The sequence below is a fragment of the Nycticebus coucang genome, chromosome 9 (assembly GCF_027406575.1).
Source record: "Nycticebus coucang isolate mNycCou1 chromosome 9, mNycCou1.pri, whole genome shotgun sequence".
Taxonomy (NCBI): Eukaryota; Metazoa; Chordata; class Mammalia; order Primates; family Lorisidae; genus Nycticebus; species Nycticebus coucang.
Window position 1 is genome coordinate 42,207,703 of NC_069788.1, and position 22,319 is coordinate 42,230,021.

The window sequence follows — 22,319 nt, forward strand, 5'->3', positions numbered from 1 at the left end:
ATTTACCACTAAACCAGTAGTTTTCAAAATTGTTTAAAGCAGAAAAAGTGTTTATTCAAAGGAAGTCTTTGGAACATAGGAAAACAGGTTTTAAGAAGGGGGTGTTGCTCTGATTAAAAGGATGTGAGGAAGGAAAGGAACTAAGTGCGGTCAGATCAGTTTCTTCTTTCTCTCCTTGTCTGCGAAGTCATAGGTGTGCTCCAGAAGTTCAGCAAATTCCCAGGGTCTACAGATCTTCATCTTTAAAAGGGCTAGTTCTCTCAGTCACTTAGCCTAGTTTCTGGAATAGGACACGCTGCTCCAATTCAGGTGTTCCCTTTAAGGTAACAAACTTCAGCCCAAGTCATTAGAAATTATTTTGGCATAACCTAACCTCTGGCAGTATACAGAAGTAGTAAACAGAACTGAGTGGCCAGAGAAGAAGAATTTTGTACCTTTGAATTTCGAATCATTAATTACCTATGCTAAAAAAGGTAATTTAAAAATACACACACACACACAAATAAAAGTCATTAGGCTCCTGTGAATTCCCATACCTTATTGTCCATAATTGTCCACTGGCCCTCAGGATTCTGCTTCAAAACACAGTGGTTTCGAGAAATCATCAGAGGGCAGATTTTTGATACCAACTGGTATGTAACACCAAATCCTCGTCCTACAGTCACCTAGGAAGACAATAAAGTAAGAGACATAGTCAGTCATTGTACTAAAAGGGAGGTAATCTTGTTCACTAGCAGGGTACATAGGTACTGACTTATAAAACCAAACTCCTATAGAATCCAAACAATTTATCAGCTATCCCCTCTAATAGGAAAAGGGAAAAAGCTATGACAAAAGAAAGCTGAAAGGAGTTAACCATGGTAGGGCTGGTAGGATTTAGAAAGGTCATCTGGTTCAATTACTCATGAGATGGAGAAATTCTTTCTCCACATCCCTATCGACTCATCTTAAACACTGCCACAAACTACAGTGTTCATATAAGGCAGGCCCTCCAATTTTTCTTTTATGGTCTGACTTGGCATCTTTTTCCCTATCCACTGGCACTGGCTCTACCCTGGTCACCATCAGAAGAAAATCCCCAATTACCCTTCCATGTTACAACTATAAAGTAACTACTGAGTCTTCTGACTCTGTATTGCCAGTTACTTCAATCTAATTCCTAGGGTGTGAGTTTGAGTCTCTCTGCCATTCTAATGAGTCTTTGAAAGGACTTCTGGTGTATCTTTTTTCCTGGATGCCACATTAAGAAAAATAAACATACGCCTGTAATCTAGCACTTTGGGAGGTCAAGATGGGTGGATTGCTTAAGCTCAGTAGTTCAAGACCAGCCTAAGCAAGAGGGAGACCCCATCTCTAAAAAAAAGGCAGGATGTTATACCAGGGACCGGTAGTCCCAGCTACTTGGGAGGCTGATACCAGAGAATCACTTAAGCTGGAAGTTCAAGGTTGCTGTGAGCTATGATACCATAACACACTCCACCAAGGGCAACATAGTGAGATGTCTCAAAACACCACCACCACCAAACATAATTTCTATTACACAGTCAAATACAAGTGTCATTTTCCCAGTTATAGATATTATCACTGCAGCATATAAATTGAATTAACTTTCATAGCAGGTCTAGTACACTGCCAATGTGCCCTAAGACTTAGGAATGATTAAATTTCTTCGTGGCCCCCTTCTTTAAGAACTGCTATAAGTCACATCTTCCATTCTATACCTAACCCGTTTGAAAAAATTTGGATTTAAGTGTAGGACCAAGACCTTTCTGAATTTTTAATCTGCCCTCAGACCAGACATACTCATATCACTTCTAACTTTGAGTCACTCACCAAATTAATACAATGCCTTCCTTCTGTGACTTCTTCATTCAAGACATATAAAAACATTGAAATGTGATGTAGCCAAAGGCAAAAATTTTAGGAAAGCCTAGTAAACGTTCACCCACACAATGGGGATATGCCTTCAACCAGTTAGTACATATTTTCCTTCTTATCCACAAGGACAGCACGTTAACCTCTGAAAAGGTTGAAAAGAAGCCCTAATTCACATCTGCTATACTTTCCAGATGGACCAGTCTAGTAACAACCCTGTAAAGGAAGAAAATTAATTCTTCTGAGATCCAGGTCTTAGAATTCCCAGCTTGTTCTTCTCAGGGTAAAAGCTGCCTCTTTAGGGTGACGCCTGTGGCTCAATGGGTAGGGCACTGGCCCCATATACCAGTGGTGGCGGGTTCAAACCCAGCCCCGGCCAAATTGTAACAAAAAAATAGACTGGTGTTGTGGTGGGCAACTGTAGTCCCAGCTACTCAGGAGGCTGAGGCAGGAGAATCGCCTAGGCCCAGGAGTTGGAGGTTGCTGTGAGCTGTGTGACACCATGGCACTCTACCAAGGGCAATAAGGTAAGATTCTGTCTCTACCAAAAAAAAAAAAAAGCTACTTCTTTAATGACCCATATATATCACAAAGTTTATTGGGTACAATGAACCAAAGCCTATGGTTTTGTAGGCTTTGCTCCTTTTGAAAATCTTTCAAATCATGCTTGTCCTCCTGAGTTGCTTGAAAACCACCATGACTCTCTCTGACCTATCTAATCCTCCCCACAAACTCTCATCTCAGTAATTAACACTACCATTCAACAAACTGCTCAATCCAAAACCCAGAAGCCATCTTTGATTCACCTCTGTCCTTCACCCCCACATTCAAATCATCAGTAAATTCCAATGGCTAACTTCAAATCTGTTCACTTCTATCTATAGCCACAACCTTAGTCTAAACTACCAGGCCTCTTACTGTTTCTGCTTCCGTTCTAGTCCCCTTAAACTTCACATAGCAGCTGGCATGGAAATGTAAAAACTTTTAATCAGATCATTTCCCTTCTTTCCTTAAACTCTCCAATCATTCAAACTTCTTCCCATGGCCTATAACATTCTGAGCCCATCCACCTGCTTGTCTTATCTCATACCATGGAGCCAATACTAGCTGCTTCAGTCAATCAAGTCTTTTTTGTTGTTAAATACACACACCCCTCCTGAGTTCCAGCCTACCTGAGGGTCTTTTCACTTGTCCCCTCTGCTAAGAACAGTCTTCTCTCAGATCTTTGGGCTTCTCATCTTTCCAATTTCGGCTACTTATAAACCTACTGACTACCCTTATCTAAAGTTGCAGTCTGTGTCCCCTTATCACATTACTTCAGTTATTAGCATGAACTTACAACAATCCAAAATTATCTTGTTTTACTTTTCTCCTCCTCTCACTTTATAGAATATAAATGTCATGAACAGAGACTTTATCTGTCCTATTTACCACTGTATTTCTGTGCCTGGCGTGTGTTCAGTATTTGTGAATGAAAGGAATAAAGAGATCTTGCCAATTAGTCCTCCCAGATTCTAGGATGGGTGTTTTTTCAGGTTAGAAATTGGAAACTGGGCTCAGCACCTGTAGCTCAGTGGTTAGGGTACCAGCCACATGCATGGGGGCTGGCGGGTTTGAACCCAGCCCAGGCCTGCTAAACAACAATGACAACTACAACAAAAAAATAGTCGGGTGTTGTGGAGGGCACCTTTAGTCCCAGCTACTTGGGAGGCTGAGGCAAGAGAATCACTTAAGCCCAAGAGTTGGAGGTTGCTGTGAGCTGTGACGCCACAGCACTCTACTGAGGGTGACATAGTGAGATTCTGTCTCAAAAAAAATGTAAACTGTATAATGACCACTGGAAAACATAAGCAGCAGCTAGGGGCTCATTAAAATCTCACTTGTTCCCCTGTAAAATGCTGTGGCGACCACTCCACCAAAACTCTTGAGTATAAAGTTTTTCAGTTTTTTGACAGTTTGCTGGAAATTCCAATAAGTATAGAAGTCCCTCTGAATTAACAAATATATCCTTTAAAACTGTCCTTTAAGGATTTATCTGTCATCCATGTTCAGTAAAAATGTCCAGTTAGGTAGCTTTATTTCTCAGAGAAGAAACATTCCATTTTCCACTTTAATATTAGAGGGAAGACGGCCAGACTGCCTTATGGGTAGCCTGGGGAAAATAGTACAGAAAAGGTATAAGAGTGCTTTTCTCTGAAATTGCCTCCTACCGACTCCGAACCCAGAAAAGGAAAGATTCTTTTTCATCCTTCCCTTCACTGTCTGGTCCTAGAATTTACCTTGGTACTATGGATGTTTCACCTATACTATAAAGAGTGTAATCAATTTATCTGGAAATTTTAGCACCACTCTTAACATAATTTCCCATGAGAACTGAGTACTGATACTGTGAACCCATAAGTTAGAGGTTATTTCTATATACATCAGTTCTGCAAGTCTTTGAGCTTACTCACATTATTGATCTGAAAGATCATCTTGTCCTGGTCCACCATCAACTTACCTTTCTACATCTCCTTCCTCCTGGGCACAACTCCTGCTATTTCCCAGATGACTAGTAAATAACTTCAGAACTCCCTTTAAGCTTCACAAAAACCAAAAAGAGAAGAAAAGGGAAAAAAAGGAGAAAAGTACTGTGGCTTTTCCCAAAGGCCTAGATACACTGCCTAGGAACTAGCTAATTTGAGAAAAATCTCTGCTTAATCTTTTTTCCCATTAAACTACATTGGTTTAAGAAGTTTATTTAAAGATACTCATTTAGGCAGACTACAGTATTCTCTCCAATGCAATGAGAGAAACTCTGTTACATTATTTTATCTGCAACATCTGAGACTTTGAGGAGGAAAAAAAAAAAGGGTAGGAAACTGATCTTACTTTTTTGCCTCTTAAAATCTTGTCCAAACCCGTTTGTGCCATACAGTCTGGAGACTATTACAATACAGTAAGCACGACTTCATTTCTTGGCCTTGATTCAGACTTCCCCTTCTACACTCTGCAGGCTATGCTCTTACTGCCTAAGACCTGACCTTGCAGACAGCAGGCATGGCAGGCTTATTCTTCACACAGACCCCTGAGGCAAGCCACAATCTGTTAAAATTCTCCAAGATAGCCAGCCACATACATCTGAGCTGGCGGTTCAAATCCAGCCCGGGCCCACCAAACAACAATGATGGCTGCAACCAAAAAATAGCCGGGCATTGTGGCGGGCACCTGTAGTCCCAGCTACTTGGAAGGAGGAGGCAGGAGAATCGCTTGAGCCCAGGAGTTGGAGGTTGCTGTGAGCTGTGATGCCACAGCACTCTACCCAGGGCAACAGCCTGAGGCTCTGTCTCAAAAAAAAAAAAAAAAATTCTCTAAGATATTACCAGCCACTGCTAACCAGAATGGCCATTTCCTGTAGGGCACTGCTGGTCAGATCCTAACAAAGCCTGGTGAGCCTATGTGCTGACATCTGGAGACTGCTTATTCAATTCCAAGGCCTACTGTCATAAATAAGTTGGGGAACTGGACTCCATGGTACCTACCAGTCAAGGATCCAAGGCACTCTGTGCACCCAGGGAATGTTAACTAACTATAAATGAAGTCTGGAATAAAAATGCTTTGAAGATATAACCATTGAAGATAGCAAGATACTGTGTAACTTTGTAATCTATGGGGGGAATCTATTTGACCTGTACTGTGATAAGTAATAACATCGTTGATGTTTACTTTGATTGTCAGAATAAAAAGTACCAAAGGGAAAGAGGGGGCAGAGCAGTTCTTTGAGGAGATATTCTCTGTCCAGAATTGCTAGCTTTTACTGTAAATAAAAGTGAAACTGCTGATCTCTCATCCACTTTTCTGTCAATTGGCTTGGGTGACAGGTGGATGGACTCCTTGGTGGGTCAACAAAGACCTAAGCTTTTGAAAGGGGCCGTACATGGAAAGGTTAGTGATGGAGGTTAAAGAATAAATGCCTAATTTGGACTTTTAGGTACTAATAATGGGATAAAAAAATGCATCTGCAGGACAGAGATGTCTTCCTGGTGTTCTTCAAACCACAACACCCAAGAAACTTTTATAAACCCCCGATATCCCAATATTTGCCAGGCTGTACTTGTATCTCTTTTCTGATCTGAGGAACCACTGCTCCAAGATGGTACTAAATAATTCACATCTTGGCACTTGGTCACACAGCCCATATGGATGTTCTTAAATAGGTTCATTGTAGAAATCCTTCCCCAATTCATTCAAGCCTTAAACTCTTCCAGTGCAGAAATTATCTGTCCCTCTCACAGCAAATCAAACATTGGTACTCATTAGTACCTGCTAATTAAGATTGCATGGCTTATAGGAAAAATCTAAACATACAAAACAATCAAAATACTTATTTAATTTACAATGTAGCAACCAACCACCCACTTTCACTGCAAAGGAAATCTCAATACCTATGACTTCCAAAACCCAAATGGTTCCCAGTCACTGCCTTGTCCCTGACCCAGTTCTCCTTCTCAAGTGGACTGCAATCTAATTCTCCCTCCTTTCTCTTCCCTCTGTCTCTAGAGGCGCCACCCCAGTTGAGACATCTTTCTTTTAAAAAAAGGTTTCTTAGATTTTGCACTTATTAACAAAGATGGTAGGTAGCCTCTGGAGAGAACTCTGAGTCCCCACTCCCTGGCCCAACTCAGGGAGTGCCTCTTAGGGTATACTCAGGGGGACACGGAGAATCACAGGATAAAGGTGGCCTGTCTCAACGCGCCAATTTTCGCCAAAGATTTGGAATGGAGGAAGACATTTTACATGAAAATTTGAGTATTTTAAGAGACATAACCCTAAAATTCGTAATCGTTTTCAAATAAACTCGAGAAAGTTCACGCCCTCCGGCAGCCCCTCCAGGCTGCGCCTCAGACCCTCGGCGGTTGGGGACCCTGGTGTGAGTTGGGGAGCTCTGCCTCAGTCCCTCGGCCCGGGGCTGGGCACCGATGGGCTTCGTGCGACTCAAACTGGAGCTGTCCCGGTCCCCTGTCACCTCGTTCATGAGACCCCTTCCCGCAACCCCAACCCTGTCCCAGCTCGTCCTCCAGGCCCAGGTCTCTTTCCAAGGGGCCATTATCCTCTCCCCTCAGAGCCTCGGCCAGGGCCTCAGTCCCCACCCGCCCGTGGAGGCCCTGCAGGTCTCCCCACGGCCCAACTCTACTCCCTTCTCCCACGTGGTGCCTATTTGTCCTCAAACACCTCCCCCCTCCAAAAAAAAAACCCACCCCAACGGTCGCTCCAGAACCAGACTTTCCCTTCTCCACCTCAGCACCCAGCCTTCATACCTTGCTCCTCTACCCAAATCCCACCTTTTATTTTCCATCCATCCCGCCCAAACTGACGCCTTCACTCCCTCACCCCCACCCCGCGTACCCCAACTGTACCTCGCCCAACAGGACCCTCTCCCCTCACCTCTCGCCCATCCTCCAGCAGCAGCCACTCGGCGTTCATCCCCACCCGCCGCAAGCACCAGCTCCGGCCACCGATACAGCCTCCCGTGACCAGGAAATCTGGCTCCCCCATAGCCAACTCGACCGTGGGCAGCGGTCAGCACCGAACGAGACCCTAACCCGGGTTCCTGCGGCCTCTTCGCAGCCTCGCGGGCGCCATACCTAAACAACAGACCAAAGCAATCGCTACTTGCTCGCGATCGATGCGAACACGCTCTCGGGAAGCAAGCCCGCCCTCCCCCGGCGGCGAAGCGGGAGCACTGCGCTTGCGCGAGAGGAGCCCCGCGGCCGCGCAGTGCCGAGACCCGCCGGCGGCGCCCTAGGGCTTCTCAATCTGGGTCGCTCCACCCTCCACCTCTGTCCGGGTCGCCCCAGACTTGAAACTCTCCTTACCTTTCCTCTTTTTAAAAAATGTGGGTTTAGGCGGCGCTGTGGCTCAAAGAAATAAGGCGCCGGCCCCATATACCGAAGGTGGTGGGTTCAAACGTGGCCCCGGCCAAAAACTGCAATAAATAAATTAAAAAATATTTTTAAATGTGGGTTTATAGTGGCGCCCATAGCTCCGTGGATAGGGCGCCGGTCACGTACACCGAGGTTGGCTTGGAATCCGACCCAGACCATCTAAAACAACGACAACTGCAAAAAAAAAAAAAAAAAAAAATAGCCGGGCCTTGTGGCGGGCTGTAGCCCCAGCTACTCAGGAGGCTAAGGCAAGAGAATCGCTTAAACCCAAGAGTGGGAGATTGTTGTGAGCTATGACGCCGTGGCATTCAACCAAGGGTGACAAAGTGAGACTCTGTCTCTAAATAAGATAAAAAGCTCAACCTCTGGCGGCACCTGTGGCTCAGTGAGCAGGGCGCCGGCCCCATATACCGAGGGTGGCGGGTTCAAACCCAGCCCTGGCCAAACTGCAACAAAAAAATAGCTGGGCATTGTGGCAGGCGCCTGTAGTCCCAGCTGCTCGGGAGGCTGAGGCAGGAGAATCACCTAAGCCTCACCTAAGCCCAGGAGTTGGAGGTTGCTGTGAGCTGTGTGACGCCACAGCACTCTACCGAGGGCCATAAAGTGAAACTCTGTCTCTACAAAAAAAAGAAAAAAAAAAAAGCTCAACCTCTTCCCTTGGATGCTCCAGTATAGTGTGATAGCTGCTGCCTGTAGCTCAATGCCTCCTTTTATCTTTTCAGTTTTCCAATACCTAATTAACAATTTTCTTATATGAAAGTCTGTCAGAAGAAAATATATATGCTAACTGAATCATAAAAAGTACAATAAGTAAATGGCTTAACATACGCTGAGAGTTAAGTGCTAGGTAGTTCAAGCACCCTGTAGACTTTTATTTGTTCTTCACAAACAAGGATCATACTGGTTACAATTATATTTCCTACTTTAGGGATGATGATAAAAGGGGCACAGATGTGTTTAATAATCTTCCCAAACTAACGAATTAAATGATGGAGTAGGATGCCAATTCAGGGCCGTGTCCAAATCCTAATTTCCTAGCCATGGTTATAGCCCTAACCTAGAGTGTTATATCAGTGCGGCACTGTCAGATCAATAACTTTGGCCATGACATCATGGAGGGTCGAGAAAATTGTTGGGAGCCATAGTTGCACTCATGAAGGTGCTTTCTTACGCTCTGCCTGAGCGCCTTTTGGTGCCCCCTCCCCACCTTCGCAGGCTGTGCCAGGAATGGCAAGTGCTCCTAGAGACCACCCTGACAATTAGTCTGCGTGTCTCCTGAGGCTCCTCTCGGCAGGACAGATTCTCAGACTTTCCTTACTTTTGATGACCTTGACAGTTTCAAGAGTACTGACCAGGTATTTTACAGAAAGTCCCCCAGTTGGGATTTATCTGATGTTTTTCTCTTGATTAGGTTGGGGTTATGGGTTTGTCAGAAGAAGAACACAGGTAAAGTACCATTCTCATCATGTTATTATCAAGAGTACATGAAAAAAAAACCTACATGCACGTGCTGTCAACGTGGACTGTTACTGTTGATGTTAATCTTGATCACCTGTCTGAGTTAGTGTTTGCCAGATTTCTCCATTGTAAACTTACTGTTTGGCTACTCTTTCCATACTATACTCTTTGGAAGGAAGTCACTATTCCCTTCCCAGTGCACACTTAAGAAATGCAGAATTATGCTCCATTTTCTTAAGGGCAGAGTCTCTGCATGAACTCTTTAGAATTTTTCTTCACAGAAAGTTTGTTTGTTCTCTCCTGCTTATTTATCTTGATTATTCAATTTTGATTACAGATGATTATTCATTCATTTATTTGTATCAGTATAGCCCTGTGGGTATTTATTTTATACTTTGGGTTATAATTTGATACTGTTTTATTTATTACTCACATTGTTCCTACTTTGGCCATTGAGAGTTCTTTCAGTTGGCTATGGTGTCCCTTTGACATACGCTCATCTTTGTGTTTTACTGGGCACTTCTTTACTTTCTGGTACAAGATGCTCTACATATAGAATCAGCCAAGGAGCCCTGGTTCCTTTTATTGGAAAATGGAATTAGAAACCAAGATCTGGACAGTAGGTGCACTTGTTGCTACCAGAATATTGTTGCTTCTATGCCCACTCAGCTGACCCCTCTATATACATATGTTTATGAATATTTGTGACATGTAGATGTACATATACATACCTATAAGCTAAACATAAGTTTAGCTTATATCGTTTTGATGTTTTAAATGACCTTAATCCATTACGGCCTGAATCATTCTAGCCATCCCCTCTTGTTTATCTGTAACCTTCCACTTCAAAGGTGAGAAATCTGTCTCCCACTATCTGTCATTATTTAATCATTCATGTCCAGTATACATGCACAGTGGGTTCAGAATTGTTAGCCTTTCCATTCATGGAAATAACTTTCCTTATAAACTACAGTACAGTACTTACACGCAGGTTTTTGACTTTAGTCTTTTTTGTTGTTGTTGTTGTTTTTTTTGCGACAGAGTCTTGCCCCATCACCCAGGGTAGAGTGCCACAGTGTCATTGTAGCTCACAGCAACCTCAAACTCTTGGGCTCCCGCAATCCTCTTGCCTTAGCCTCCTGAGTAGCTGGGACTACAGGTGCCTGTCACAAAGCCCTATTAATTTTTCTATTTTTAGTAGAGATGGGGTCTTACTCTTGCTCAGGCTGGTCTTGAACTCCTGAGCTCAAGCAACCCACCCGCCTTGGCCCCCCATGTGGGCGATATTCTCGGACATTGTTTTGTTGCTAAGAGTGCCTGATCAAAAGAGTTTGAAGACTACTGACTTCTCAGATTTGGGGATCTGATTACCTCCACCTCTCCTATATAGTAGCTGTCACCTGGAGGTGATTTTGCTCCCCAAAGGCATTTGGCAATGTCTGGGGACATTTTTGATTGTCATGACAGGGGCAGGGGTGCTACTGGAATCTAATGAGTAGAGGCTGGGCATGATGCTAAACATGCTAAAAATTGCAAGATAGCCCCAGAACAAGAATTATCCAGTACAAAGTGTCAGTAATTCTGAGGTTGAGAAGCCCCTGTTTTACACCCATCTCAAGAGGGAAAACTGAAGGGGAAAGAGACTGTAGGATGCAGAAAAGTAAGTAGGATATTAACTGTCTGTGGATCTGACAACTGTCACATTATATATGTTCAGTTAATGTCAACTGAACAGAGCTGACGAGTGGTAGAAAGAGCTGACTGTGGAGAGGCTTGGGTGGGGTTGGAGGGGAATGACAAGAAAGGGGGGAAGAAGAAGAAAGGCAAAGGGAAGAGAAAAACACGGAGAGGAAGTGTGGCAGATCACACTTTTGCAAGATGACTGCAGCAAGATCTCCCACCACTTGCCCTTATAGCAGTGGTTCTCAACCTTCTTAATGCCACAGCCCTTCAATACAGTTCCTGTGGGTTAAGAACTGCTGCCTTACAGTGTGACACTGACACTAAGCCGAGTTTTTTTCCCTCTTCTTAAAACTAGGTGAGCGTGGGCGGTGCCTGTGGCTCAGTAAGTAGGGCGCCGGCCCCATAGGCCGAGGGTGGCGGGTTCAAACCCAGCCCCGGCCAAACTGCAACAAAAAAATAGCCGGGCGTTGTGGCGGGCGCCTGTAGTCCCAGCCGCTCGGGAGGCTGAGGCAAGAGAATCGCATAAGCCCAAGAGTTAGAGGTTGCTGTGAGCTGTGTGACGCCACAGCACTCTACCCGAGGGTGGTACAGTGAGACTCTATCTCTACAAAAAAAAAAAAACTAGGTGAGCGTATGACTCCATAAGAAGTGATGCTGTCATAAAAGGCAATTCAGCTTCTATCTGGTCTCTTAGGATGTCCTCTCCTGGAACCTAGTCACCAAGAAGAAGTGGAAAGATCAGGCGGTGCCTGTGGCTCAAGGAGTAGGACGCCGGCCCCATATACCGAGGTGGTGGGTTCAAACCCAGCCCCAGCCAAAAACTGAAAAAAAAAAGAAGTGGAAAGATCACATGAAGGGGGCACATATAGGTCTTCTGGCCACCAGCCCCAACTGAGGTGCCAACTAACAGACGTGGGAATAAAGATGCTCACAGATGATACCAGCCCCCAGTCCTTGTGTCTTTCCTGCTGAGGCCCCAGACATCATGGAGTATATCCATGTCAACCCTGCTGTACCCCATCTGAATTCCTGATCCACAGAGTCTGTGGTCATAATACAATGGTTGTGTTAGACCATTTGGTTTTGAGGTGGTTTCTTATGCAGTGGTAAAGAACTAGCACAGGGAAGGTGCAGAGATATGCTGAGGCTTCTTGGAATAGTCATTGGTTGTGTGGTTGATATATTAGTAAGGGTAATGCTAGTTGCTGTAATATACAAACCTAACATTCCAATGGTTTAATGCAATAGTTTGTATAGTGCAGTGTTCCTGGTAGGTGGACAGTCCTCCATTAGGTCATTCAAAAACTCAGACTATTTTCATCTTGTGGCTTCGCTGTTACCCAGGGCATGCATGAGTCCTCTGCACACAGAAAGAATTGACATTTTATTGGGGAGAAGTGGTCATACAACCCCACCTAGATCTGTGGGGTGGAGGTAGAGTTCAGGAAATGTAGTCCATGGTTGATCTGCATTTCCCAGAAACAACTCTAAACTATAGGAAAGGGGAGCATAGATTCTGCTTAGACTTTTAGAACTCATGTTAATAAATTAAAATGATCATGACTAGTTCTTCCTCTCTCTCATTTCCTTTCTTTTTCTCCCTGGGATGGAGGTGAGGTAAAAGGATGACGATTTTGCTCACTCACTGGCTTTTGTGTGAGACCAGCCCTTGATTCAATAAACTACAAGTTACTATAGCATGATAGTTAAGTATGTGGACTCTAGAGCCAAATTTCCTGAGTTCAAATCCCAGTTCTGCTATTTTCTGGACATGAGACCTTGAACAAGCTTCTTGACTACTCCAAGCCTGTTTCACCATTCGTAAGATGAAGATGATATTAGTTATAGCATCTAACTTACTGTATTTTTGTTTTGTTTTGAGACAGAATCTTAGTCTATTGTCCTGGGTAGAGTTCCCTGGTGTCATCATAGCTCACACAACCTCAAACCCTTGGGCTAAAGAGCAATCCTCTTGCCTCAGCTGGGACTACAGGTGTGCACCACCATGCCTGGCTAATTTCTCTTTTTTAATAGAGACAGGGTCTCACTCTTGCTCAAGAGTTTGGTCGCAAACTCCTGACCTCAAGCAATCTACTGTCCTTGGCCTCGCTAAGAGCTAGGATTACAGATGTGAGCCACTGTGCCTGGATTACAGGATTGTTTTGAGGGTTAATTCTTGTAAGACACAGTTCTGCCTGGTACATAGTAAGTACCCAATAATAATTAGCTACTATTGTGGAAGAATGAAGCATCCTCTTGCAGGTATAAAAACCATCTCCCTACGCTTTTTGTATGCTCTCTTGTCCAAGAGACATAAAAACAAGATGTTTTTCCCCCTTTAAACTAGTGAAGTTATAAAGTTGAAATCCTTTTGATCAATTTTAGACTTTTTAAATAACCCTTGTTGGAGCAAGATGGGCTTTTAAAATGTCTAAACCAGGCTCGACATCTGTAGTTCAAAGGTTAGGGCACCCGCTACATACGCTGGGACTGCAGGTTCAAACCCAGCCCAGGCCTGCTAAACAACAATGACAACTTAACAAACAAATAGTCTGGGGTTGTGGCAGGTGCCTGTAGTCCCAGCTACTTGGGAGGCTAAGGCAAGAGAATTGCTTAAGCCCAAGAGTTTGAGGTTGCTGTGAGCTGTGATGACATAGCACTCTACTGAGGACTACATAGTGAGGCTCTACCTCAAAAATAAAATAAAATAAAATGTATAAACCAACTAGTTCCCTTTGTGAATGAGGGCTGATCCACTTTGTGGGCATAGCTCTGCCAAAAGATTTAAAACAGTGGTTCTCAACCTGTGGTTCATGACCCACAGGAACTGTATGAAAGGGTCACGGCATTAGGAAGGTTGAGAACCACTGATTTCAAACATGGTTTCTCTGTGTGAAGTTCAATAAAGATGAGATGAAGCTTTTTCATTATGTTTTTAAAAGACTGAGCTGAGAAGAAAGGAGTCTTACTGTAGCATTTCAAGCAAAGTCCCATGTTTCTCCCTAAGTATTCTTTTTTTTAAAATAGTTTCCACACATAGCATTGATAAGTACACCCTAATCTTGAGATTCCAGGCCAACCTTCAACAGATTGCTGCATTTAGCCATCTTGAGGATGGGGTGGGCAGTGAGTGTGCAGATGGGTACCACAGACTTGGAGGAACACGGGGTGGCTGGGGGTGGGGGGAGGTGAAATTCCAGATGGGCTGATACAGCCCGAGTGCGTGCGTGTGTGTGTGTGTGTGTGTGTGTGTGTGTGGCGGGAGTGGGGAGGTGGGACTGAAGGCTCCACATTCTCATTCCTCCCACCTTTTCTCTTACTCCTTTATTCTACTACCATCTCCTTTCCACCCACCCCCAATATGTAAGACTCTTATGCTGAGAAGACATCAGGGAAAGATATCTTTTATTTTTGAAAAGTAAATGTTTTAGAAAACCAGAAGTAGATGAGAAGGGAAAAAGGAACCATCTGCTTGGGCAACTTATATATTAAGTGCTGTTTTATATAAACACAGGGTTTCAGGTATAGAGTTGTAAGATATTTGTGATACCTTCAATCAAGTTTATTATATTCTGGAAGTATCTGAAGTCAGTAAGTAAGGCAGAGATTTGGAGGCACTTAAAATTAGTACTATAGGTATCTATCTCATTCCTTTTTGGATGAATGCTGTTTAAATATCTATGTCCTTTAACTTGCCAAGGATCAGTTCTGATTTTATTAAGGAGGGAGAAGAAGGGAGAAAGGAGGGAAGCTAAAGGGAGTGAAAGAAGGCTGTGGGAAATCAGGCATCAGTAATTACTACCGTGCTTTTCTCTTGCTGTAGTTTTGGCTTCAGGCTGTTTATTTTGCAGGTAATATGAGGGATCAAGCATCTAATATAAAATTTAGGCTTGGGATGACTTACACTTGAATCATATCACTCTGAGCTGGCTATTACTAAAAGTCACAAAGATCCCTAACTCAATTCATCTTTGTCCAGGATTGGGGAAGAGGAGCAGAGATAGTCAGGGTGTTTCCCACAAGAAGAACCTTGAGTTCTACAATCCAAGGTATAATGCAATTCTCATCGATTGCTTTTACTAATAAATCTATTGTACCATCAGTTCTGGTATATATTATTCAGAACTTGTTGAAATGTTTGTAAGTTTATTTCAGCTAGCAGTAGCCTTGCATCTCTCATTTCAGTAATAATGCTTAGAGCGGTTTTTCAAACTCAGGTTAATCCTAAGAAATGAGTCTTCTCATCACTAAAAAAAAAAAAGAAAAGAAATACGAGAGATCAGAGGCCATCACACACAGAGAGGGTAAGTATTGTTTGTGAAACATTGATCATGTGTGTGCGCATGCGTGTGTGTGTGTGTTTGTATTTGGTCGCAAATGTAAAATGTTTTATTTATTTATCTATTTTTTGTCAAGACAGAGTTCTACCCTATGCCTTGAGCAGGTAAGCTCCAAAGCTGCTGAGATTACAGGCGCTTGTTGTGGCGCCCGGCTGGGTTTTTCCATTTTTTTCATGAGTTGGGGTCTCACTCTCGCTCAGACAAGCCTCGAACTCCTGAGCTCAAGCAATCCTCCCGCCTCAGCCTCCCACAGCACTAGGATTACAGCCGTGAACCACCGGCTGGTGTAAAATGTGTTTTTTAATGAAGGCTGTGATCAAAGAAAAGTTGGGAGGCTTCTGGTGTCAGACAAGATGGAATAAGCCACTACAGCCCCCTTCTGGGCACAACTAAAAATTCTGGACAAAATTCAACTGCTTGAGGACTCTGAGAAGTAAACAAGGAGATAAATTTAGGAAGGTGAGTCAAAGCCTGAAGAAGCTGTCTGTATGGTGCGAGTTTCTCCAGATCTTTTTCTCTCACAATTTGACCTGAGAGAAGGTCCAGCTGGGTAGCTGCGGGATAGCAGAAACAGCAAGATCTCTGAGAGAAACTCCATTTCTCTGACCAGAGGCCTTGGGAAAACATCCCAGCAAGGCAGAGAGTGTGGAGGGGAATCTCCATACAGAAATTTCTTCTTCTTTTTGCTTCTAGATCTGCTTCTAGCCCGAGGGAAGGCTTCAATTGTGGAGCAGTGGTGGCAGCAACATGAGCAGCTAAAACGTCAAAAGACACTCTGTTATGCTGGTAAATTGTCTAGGAAAAGGAGCTGCTCATGAGCCAGGGAGTAAGTAAAGGGGGAATCTCGAAGAGAAGCCAGCTAGACAGGGGGGAATCCCTTAAGTCTGTGTATGAATTAGTACAATTTTTACATGGGAAAAACCATAGTGATATTCAGCAATGAGGTATGCAGCACTTTTTCTAAAATGAGTGAGTGAATTTAATTGTCTGATCTTGTATACTAAATAGAATATTATTCAACCTGAAAAAGGATGGAAATTCTGACTCATGCTAAAACACGGATGACCCATGAGACTTAATGCTAAGTGAAATAAGTCAGTTGCAAATATTACATGTTTCCACTTATACCTGGTCCCTCAAATTCATGGAGTGTAGTGAAATCCATGGAGACAGAAAGCAGAATGGTGGTTGCCAGGAGCTTGGGTCAGAAGGGAATTGGGAGCTGTTGTTTAATAGAGATAGACGTCAGTTATGCAAGATGAAAAGAGTTCTGCAAATTGTACGACAGTGTGAATGCACGTAACATTACTGAACAATAGACTCAAAAATAATTAAGATGGTACAATTTTTTTAGAGGTAGTCTTTCTCTGTCACCCAGGCTGGAGTAGAATGGTGTAAATTATAGCTCACCATAACTTCGAACTCCTGGGTTCAAGCAATCCTTCCATCTTGACTTCTTGAGTAGGTAGCACTAAAGCCACATGGCATTACTCCTGGCTAATTAAAAAAAGAAAAAAAAGTAGAGATAGAGTTTCACCAGAAACTCTGGTAGAATCCACACCTCACAATCTACCTGCAAAACCAAGTTGGCTTTAAGTGATCCTCCTGTCTCAGCCTCCCAAAGTGCTGAGATTATAGGCAAGAGCTATCATGCCTAGCTAGGATGGTAAATTTCACATTAGGTTGATTTTGCCAGTTTTTTTTAAAGCAGTCTGAGAAAAAAGATGAATTAAGTGTAGAGCAATTATTTCTGTGACTGGATTTCTGAGCAGAAACCATGGAAGGCCAGCACAGTGCCGCATACCTGTGATCGTAGCACTCCCCAATCTGAGGCTGGGGGATTGCTTAAGCTGAGGAGTTCCAGACCAGCCTTAGCAGGAGCGAGCCCCTTTCTCTGCCAAAACTAGAAAAATTAGCCAGGAGGAGGCTGAGGCAAGAGGACTGCTTAAGCCCAACAGTTTGAGGTTACAGTGAGCTATGATGATGCCACAGCACTCTAGCCTGGGTGACAGAGCAAGACTCTGTCTTAAAAACAGAAAAACTCCCAAATAAACAACAATAACCTTCTCCCCCCTCCCCCCAGAAAAAAAACCATGGAAGAAAAGAACACTGTAGAACAATATAATGTGCCAGAAAACAAAACAAAGCCATATCCAGAGAAAATATACTCAGGAATGAGGCAAAATAAAGACATTCTCAGATGAAAGAAAACTAAGAGAATTGTTAAAAGGAAAATTTTAGGCTGAAAGGAAATAACTATTCCAGAAGGAAACTTAGAACTTAAGGAATAAAGGAAGAACACAAAATAAAGGAAGAACACTGACTTCTCTTCAGTTCTTTAAAATACATATGACTATTGAGAAAAAAATTGTAATACTATCTGGTGAGGTTTTCAATGTATATAGATGTAATTCGTATGAGGGGACTTCATGGAAAAAATGAAATTAAAAGACACAAATATAAAACTATTTCTGTGGCTCAAAGGAGTAGGGCACCAGCCCCATATGCCGGAGGTGGCAGGTTCAAACCCAGCCCTGGCCAAAAAAAAAAAAAAAAAAACCAGCAAAAAAAACAAAAAACAAACAAAAAAACTATTTCTCAACATGAGCTCCATCAAGTTCAAGATACTTTTGTAGGTGATGACACCAGCCAGTTGGTCCATCCCTAAAGAATTGAGGGGTCTGAGAATGTAACCATGTCAATGCAGTCTTTTTTATGTTATTAACTGAAGGAAAAAAATGATTGGCCTTATAGGTTTTTTAAGGATTGGGAAACAAAAAATCAGTAGGAGCCAAATCAGGACAATGAGGTGGATGCCTAATGATTTCCCATCAAAACTCTCACAAAATTGTCCTTGTTTGGTGAGTAGGAGCAGTGATGGAGAAGGACCCTTTGGTAAAGCTTTCTTGGGCATTTTTTGGCTAAAGCTTTGGCTAACTTTGTCAAAACATTCTCCTAATAAGCAGATGATATCATTTCTTTGATCCCCTAAAAAGTCAACAGACAGAATGCCTCAAGCATCTGCAAAGAAACTGTTGCCATGACCTTTGCTCTTAACCAGCCCACTTTTGCTTTGACTGGATCACTTCTACTTCTATACCAGTCTCCAGGATTGTACTGGCAAAGCCATTTTCCAGCTCCTATGACAGTTGTTCAGAGATATGCTTCAGGATCTTGATCCCCCTTGTTTAAAATTTCCATTGAAAGCTCTGCTCTTGTCTGCATCTGATTTGGGTACAACAGATTGGTCATCTATCAAGTGAAGAGTTTGCTCAACTTCTCCAGTTAGAATTGTGTAAGTTGAACCAATTGAGATGTCTATGGTGTTGGCTATTGTTACGTTGTTAATTGTCAGTCCTTTTCAATTAGGGTATGAATAAGAGGAATTTTTTCCTTGAAAATTGACACGGTCTGGTGCTGCAGGCTTAATCTTTAACATTTATCTCATCCCTTCTTAAAACAAGTTATGTAAGTATAAATTGGATAAACCTTTTGTAAGGCATCAGTAATTTCACCTTTCTTCTCTACAAGCTTTACTATAAGTTTGATGTTTGCTCTTACTTCAATTTTAGAATTTCTGTTGCTCTTATAGGGAGATCTTTTCAAACTGATGTTTTATCCTGTTTTAGCCTCAAATTAGATCCTTTAACAAGTTAGTATGAGTGTTAGTGCAAAACATTTTTGAAATCCATGCCTGTTTTTTTTTTTTCACAATATGCGTCCATGAACTGTTTGAAGACCCCTTGGATAAGACCTATAATATAAAGAAGGAAGGGTAAAAAAGATCTAAATAATTTTAAGGCTTCTACTTTTTTTTTTTTTTTTTTTGAGACAGAGTCTCACTTTGTCACCTTTGGTAGAGTGCCATGGCATCACGATTTACAGCAACCTCGAACTCTTGGGCACAAGTGATTCTCTTGCCTCAGCCTCCCGAGAAGCTGGGACTACAGGTGCCCACCACAACGCCTGGCTATTTTTCGAAACAGGATCTCGCTCTTGCTCAGGCTGGTCTTGAACTCCTGAGCTCAGGCAATCCATTCACCTCGCCTCCCGAAGTGCTAGGATGACAAGCATAAGCCACTTTGCCCGTGTAAGTCTTCTACATTTTACTTGAAGTGATGAAATATTAACTGCAAGCAGTGAACAGTTAGGTGTGTGTATTGTAATTCTTAAAGCAACCTCTTAAAAATTAGAGATACGTGTATAGTCAAAAGTCAACAGACACATCAAGATATTCAAATTATTCAAAAAGGTGGCAGGAAAAGGAGAGAGGAATAAAAAGCAAGGGGAACAGAAAACAAATACATGGTAGATCATATTAACTATAAATGATCTAAATGGACTAGTTTAAAAACAAGGGTCTGTCAGACTAGCTTGGAGAATAAGACCCAATAATTATATATTCAGTTTTTAAGAAATCCACATTAAATGTAAAGACATAGGTTAAAAGGGTGGGAAAAAATGGAGACCAAAGGTTTGAAGAGAAAGTCTGGGTTCTTCTCTCTCAGATAGCTGAGCTGGGTGGGATAGGTATAGTGAACTCACTACTGGGACAAGCTTAATGTCCCTACAAACAAAAGTGGCCCAGGGTCTGCTACCCAGATTCCTCCCAACAGCTGTCACATTAGGCAGGGACTATCATACTCACCATGCAGAAGCCACACCTCACAATCTACCGGCAAAACCAAATTGAATGGGGCTTCTTAATTCCAAGAATCCTAATTCAGCCCTTGTCAAAGCAAGGAGACGCTCTGATCTCTCAGGGTTGTGGGTGTGTTGTAACTACCCTGGCAAGCTGGCACAGGCTCAGAAGACCTTGGTCTTTTGGCAATGTACTTCATGTTTTTTGTTTTTTTTTTGAGACATAGTCTTACTTTGTCACCCTTGGCAGAGTGTGGTGGCATCATAGCTCACAGTAACTTCAAACTCTTGGGCTCAAGAGATCCTTTGCCTCAGCATCCCAAGCAGCTGAGACTACAGGCACCTGCCACATCTCCCTATTTGTGGCATTTTTAGAGACGGGGTCTTACTTTTGCTCAGGCTGGTCTCCAACTCCTGGGCTCAAGCAATCCACTGGCCTTGGCCTCCCAGAGTGCTAGGATTACAGGCGTGAGCCACGGAGCCTGGTTTCCTATTCTAATTCTGTGTGGATCTCATCTTTTTTATCACGAATCTAAAATTACCACCTTGCTGTCCATAGCAGCTTCCCACCTGGCTCCAACCAGGAAATGAGTGTTGGAAATCCTAAGAGGAAGGAAAGTTGCTGGGGCTTAGTTTCTGCCTCCAATCCTCGAGGCTTCACATAGCTGTTTTGACATGCACAGTCCTTTTGAAGACAAGCCAAATGCTGTCAATAAGAGGCTCTTGCCTCTAGAAGCAAATAAGGTCACTATTTAAGGAGTCTGTGCCACTATCCCTTTGCAGGTGAATAAACACTTAAATAGAACTATAGGGATTTAGATTGCAGAAACACTGGATAAACTGTAGGTCAGAATATGCCCAGATTAGTTTGGAAGGTTTCATTAATTTTCTAGTCATGGTCAAACATTAGTTCGAAAATGCATGACTTCCTGCATAAATAAAAAATAGAATTTTAAATGAAGATTAGTTCAAGTTAGTTATTTTTAGCCTCAGGAACAATTAGTGGCCTCAGTCCAAATAATATCAAGTAGAAAGTGCCCGTGTCTTATGACAAAAGTTAAATTCCAAAGTTAATTACGACAGTCACTTGAATTTTAAAGTCACATTCCCCATTGTATGCTTATAGGAAAGTCTGTCTCTGCTTTCAACACATTTTAAGTTCTTTCTGTGGAGATTGTTACCTGAATCCTAATGTCTGTTTTTCCCTTCCTCCACAGTAACAGAATACTGATTTTCAGCCAGGTGTATGGCTGCCTAAAATAGACTGATCCTCCCCAACTTCCCTCGTAATCAGGTGCTACATTCTCTGGACTAAGTTCCACTATGAGTTTTAAGAGGAAATATTACCAGACACTTCCTGGAAGCTTCTTTACAACACTGCTGACACATTTTCTTCTCTACTTTGCCCCCCTTTTACTCTATCCTACTGCTTAGAAAGATGTAAAAATAGTGGTATGCCAGCCACCATGGTAACCATGAAGACCTAGGGAAGGAGTCCAGGTTGCTCAGGACTTTGTGAAACACAGGCATCAGACCAGCCCTGGGTCGCCTGATTTTACATTTGTATGAGGGAGAAGTAAATTCCCATCTGTGTAAATCACTGCTATTTTTGCTTTCTGTTCCATATAGCGGAATTTAATACTTGAATAGTTCCTAATGACTAAAACCAGACACACTCTCAAATAAATCTTAGGAAGAAGTTCCGGGTTGAGAAACCATTCTAATCTATTCTTTGTTGACGAAAAATAGAGTCAACTACCTTTCTTGAGAAATTTCACAATAAAAAATCAACAGCCAAAAACCAAACAAGGCTTAATGAAGACCCCAAATGGAGGGCCAGTCTTAGTTTTATACAGTTTGGTAGAAAATACACTAAACAGGCAAGCCAGAAGGTAGCTTGTCCTCTACTTCCAATCCCTAATGCTGCCTACCTTGGTCTTGGGTTGGGTTTTCCTCCATGAATAGTAACAGCGTTAAACTAGATATCTCTAGGCTTTTGTCCCGCACCGAAATTCTGATCTGTTTTTTTAATTTTTTTTTTCTGCCCATGATGATTCTACCCTCTGTCCCTTTTCTACCCTCCATTAGACTACATACTCCTTTGGGATAAGTGAAACAATCTATGTAAAATGCTTATCACTGTGCTTGGTAAGGTACTCATAAATGTTAACTGTCAGGGAAAAAAGTTATTCAGTTTTGTAATTTCCACAGTATCTTTCGCAGAGAAGGTGCTCAGTGTTTGCTGATGTCCTGAGAATGCTTCTTGATCCTCTGTTGACCTCCTGCTTACCCTACAGAAAGTCCATTCCTCATACCTCCTAGTATCAGCAAGAAAAACCTAAGAGACTCCTTAGGTTCCAGGTTACACAATGGACGGGAGAAAAAAATCATCAAATGA

The 22,319-nt window shown here is 42.6% G+C and overlaps 1 protein-coding gene across 9 annotated transcripts in view; it reads right to left on the reverse strand.

Annotated features, from left to right (window-relative positions):
* The window catches only part of RNF8 (ring finger protein 8), a 40,270-nt gene extending 32,671 nt beyond the window's left edge, over nt 1–7,599 (reverse strand). For 8 of the 9 annotated variants that reach the window (XR_008382263.1, XM_053600896.1, XM_053600893.1 and 5 more), the window contains exons 1-2: nt 7,300–7,539; nt 537–665 (exon numbers count right to left, since the gene is read on the reverse strand). Coding sequence is in view for 8 of the 9 variants with exons in the window: in XM_053600896.1 (XP_053456871.1) it covers nt 537–665; nt 7,300–7,410 (240 nt within the window). In the remaining variant the exon portion in view is untranslated. Of the gene's footprint in view, nt 1–536; nt 666–7,299 lie in introns of all 9 variants that reach the window. The other variant, XM_053600889.1, reaches the window with a different exon arrangement.
* Between the last annotated feature and the right edge of the window lie 14,720 nt (nt 7,600–22,319).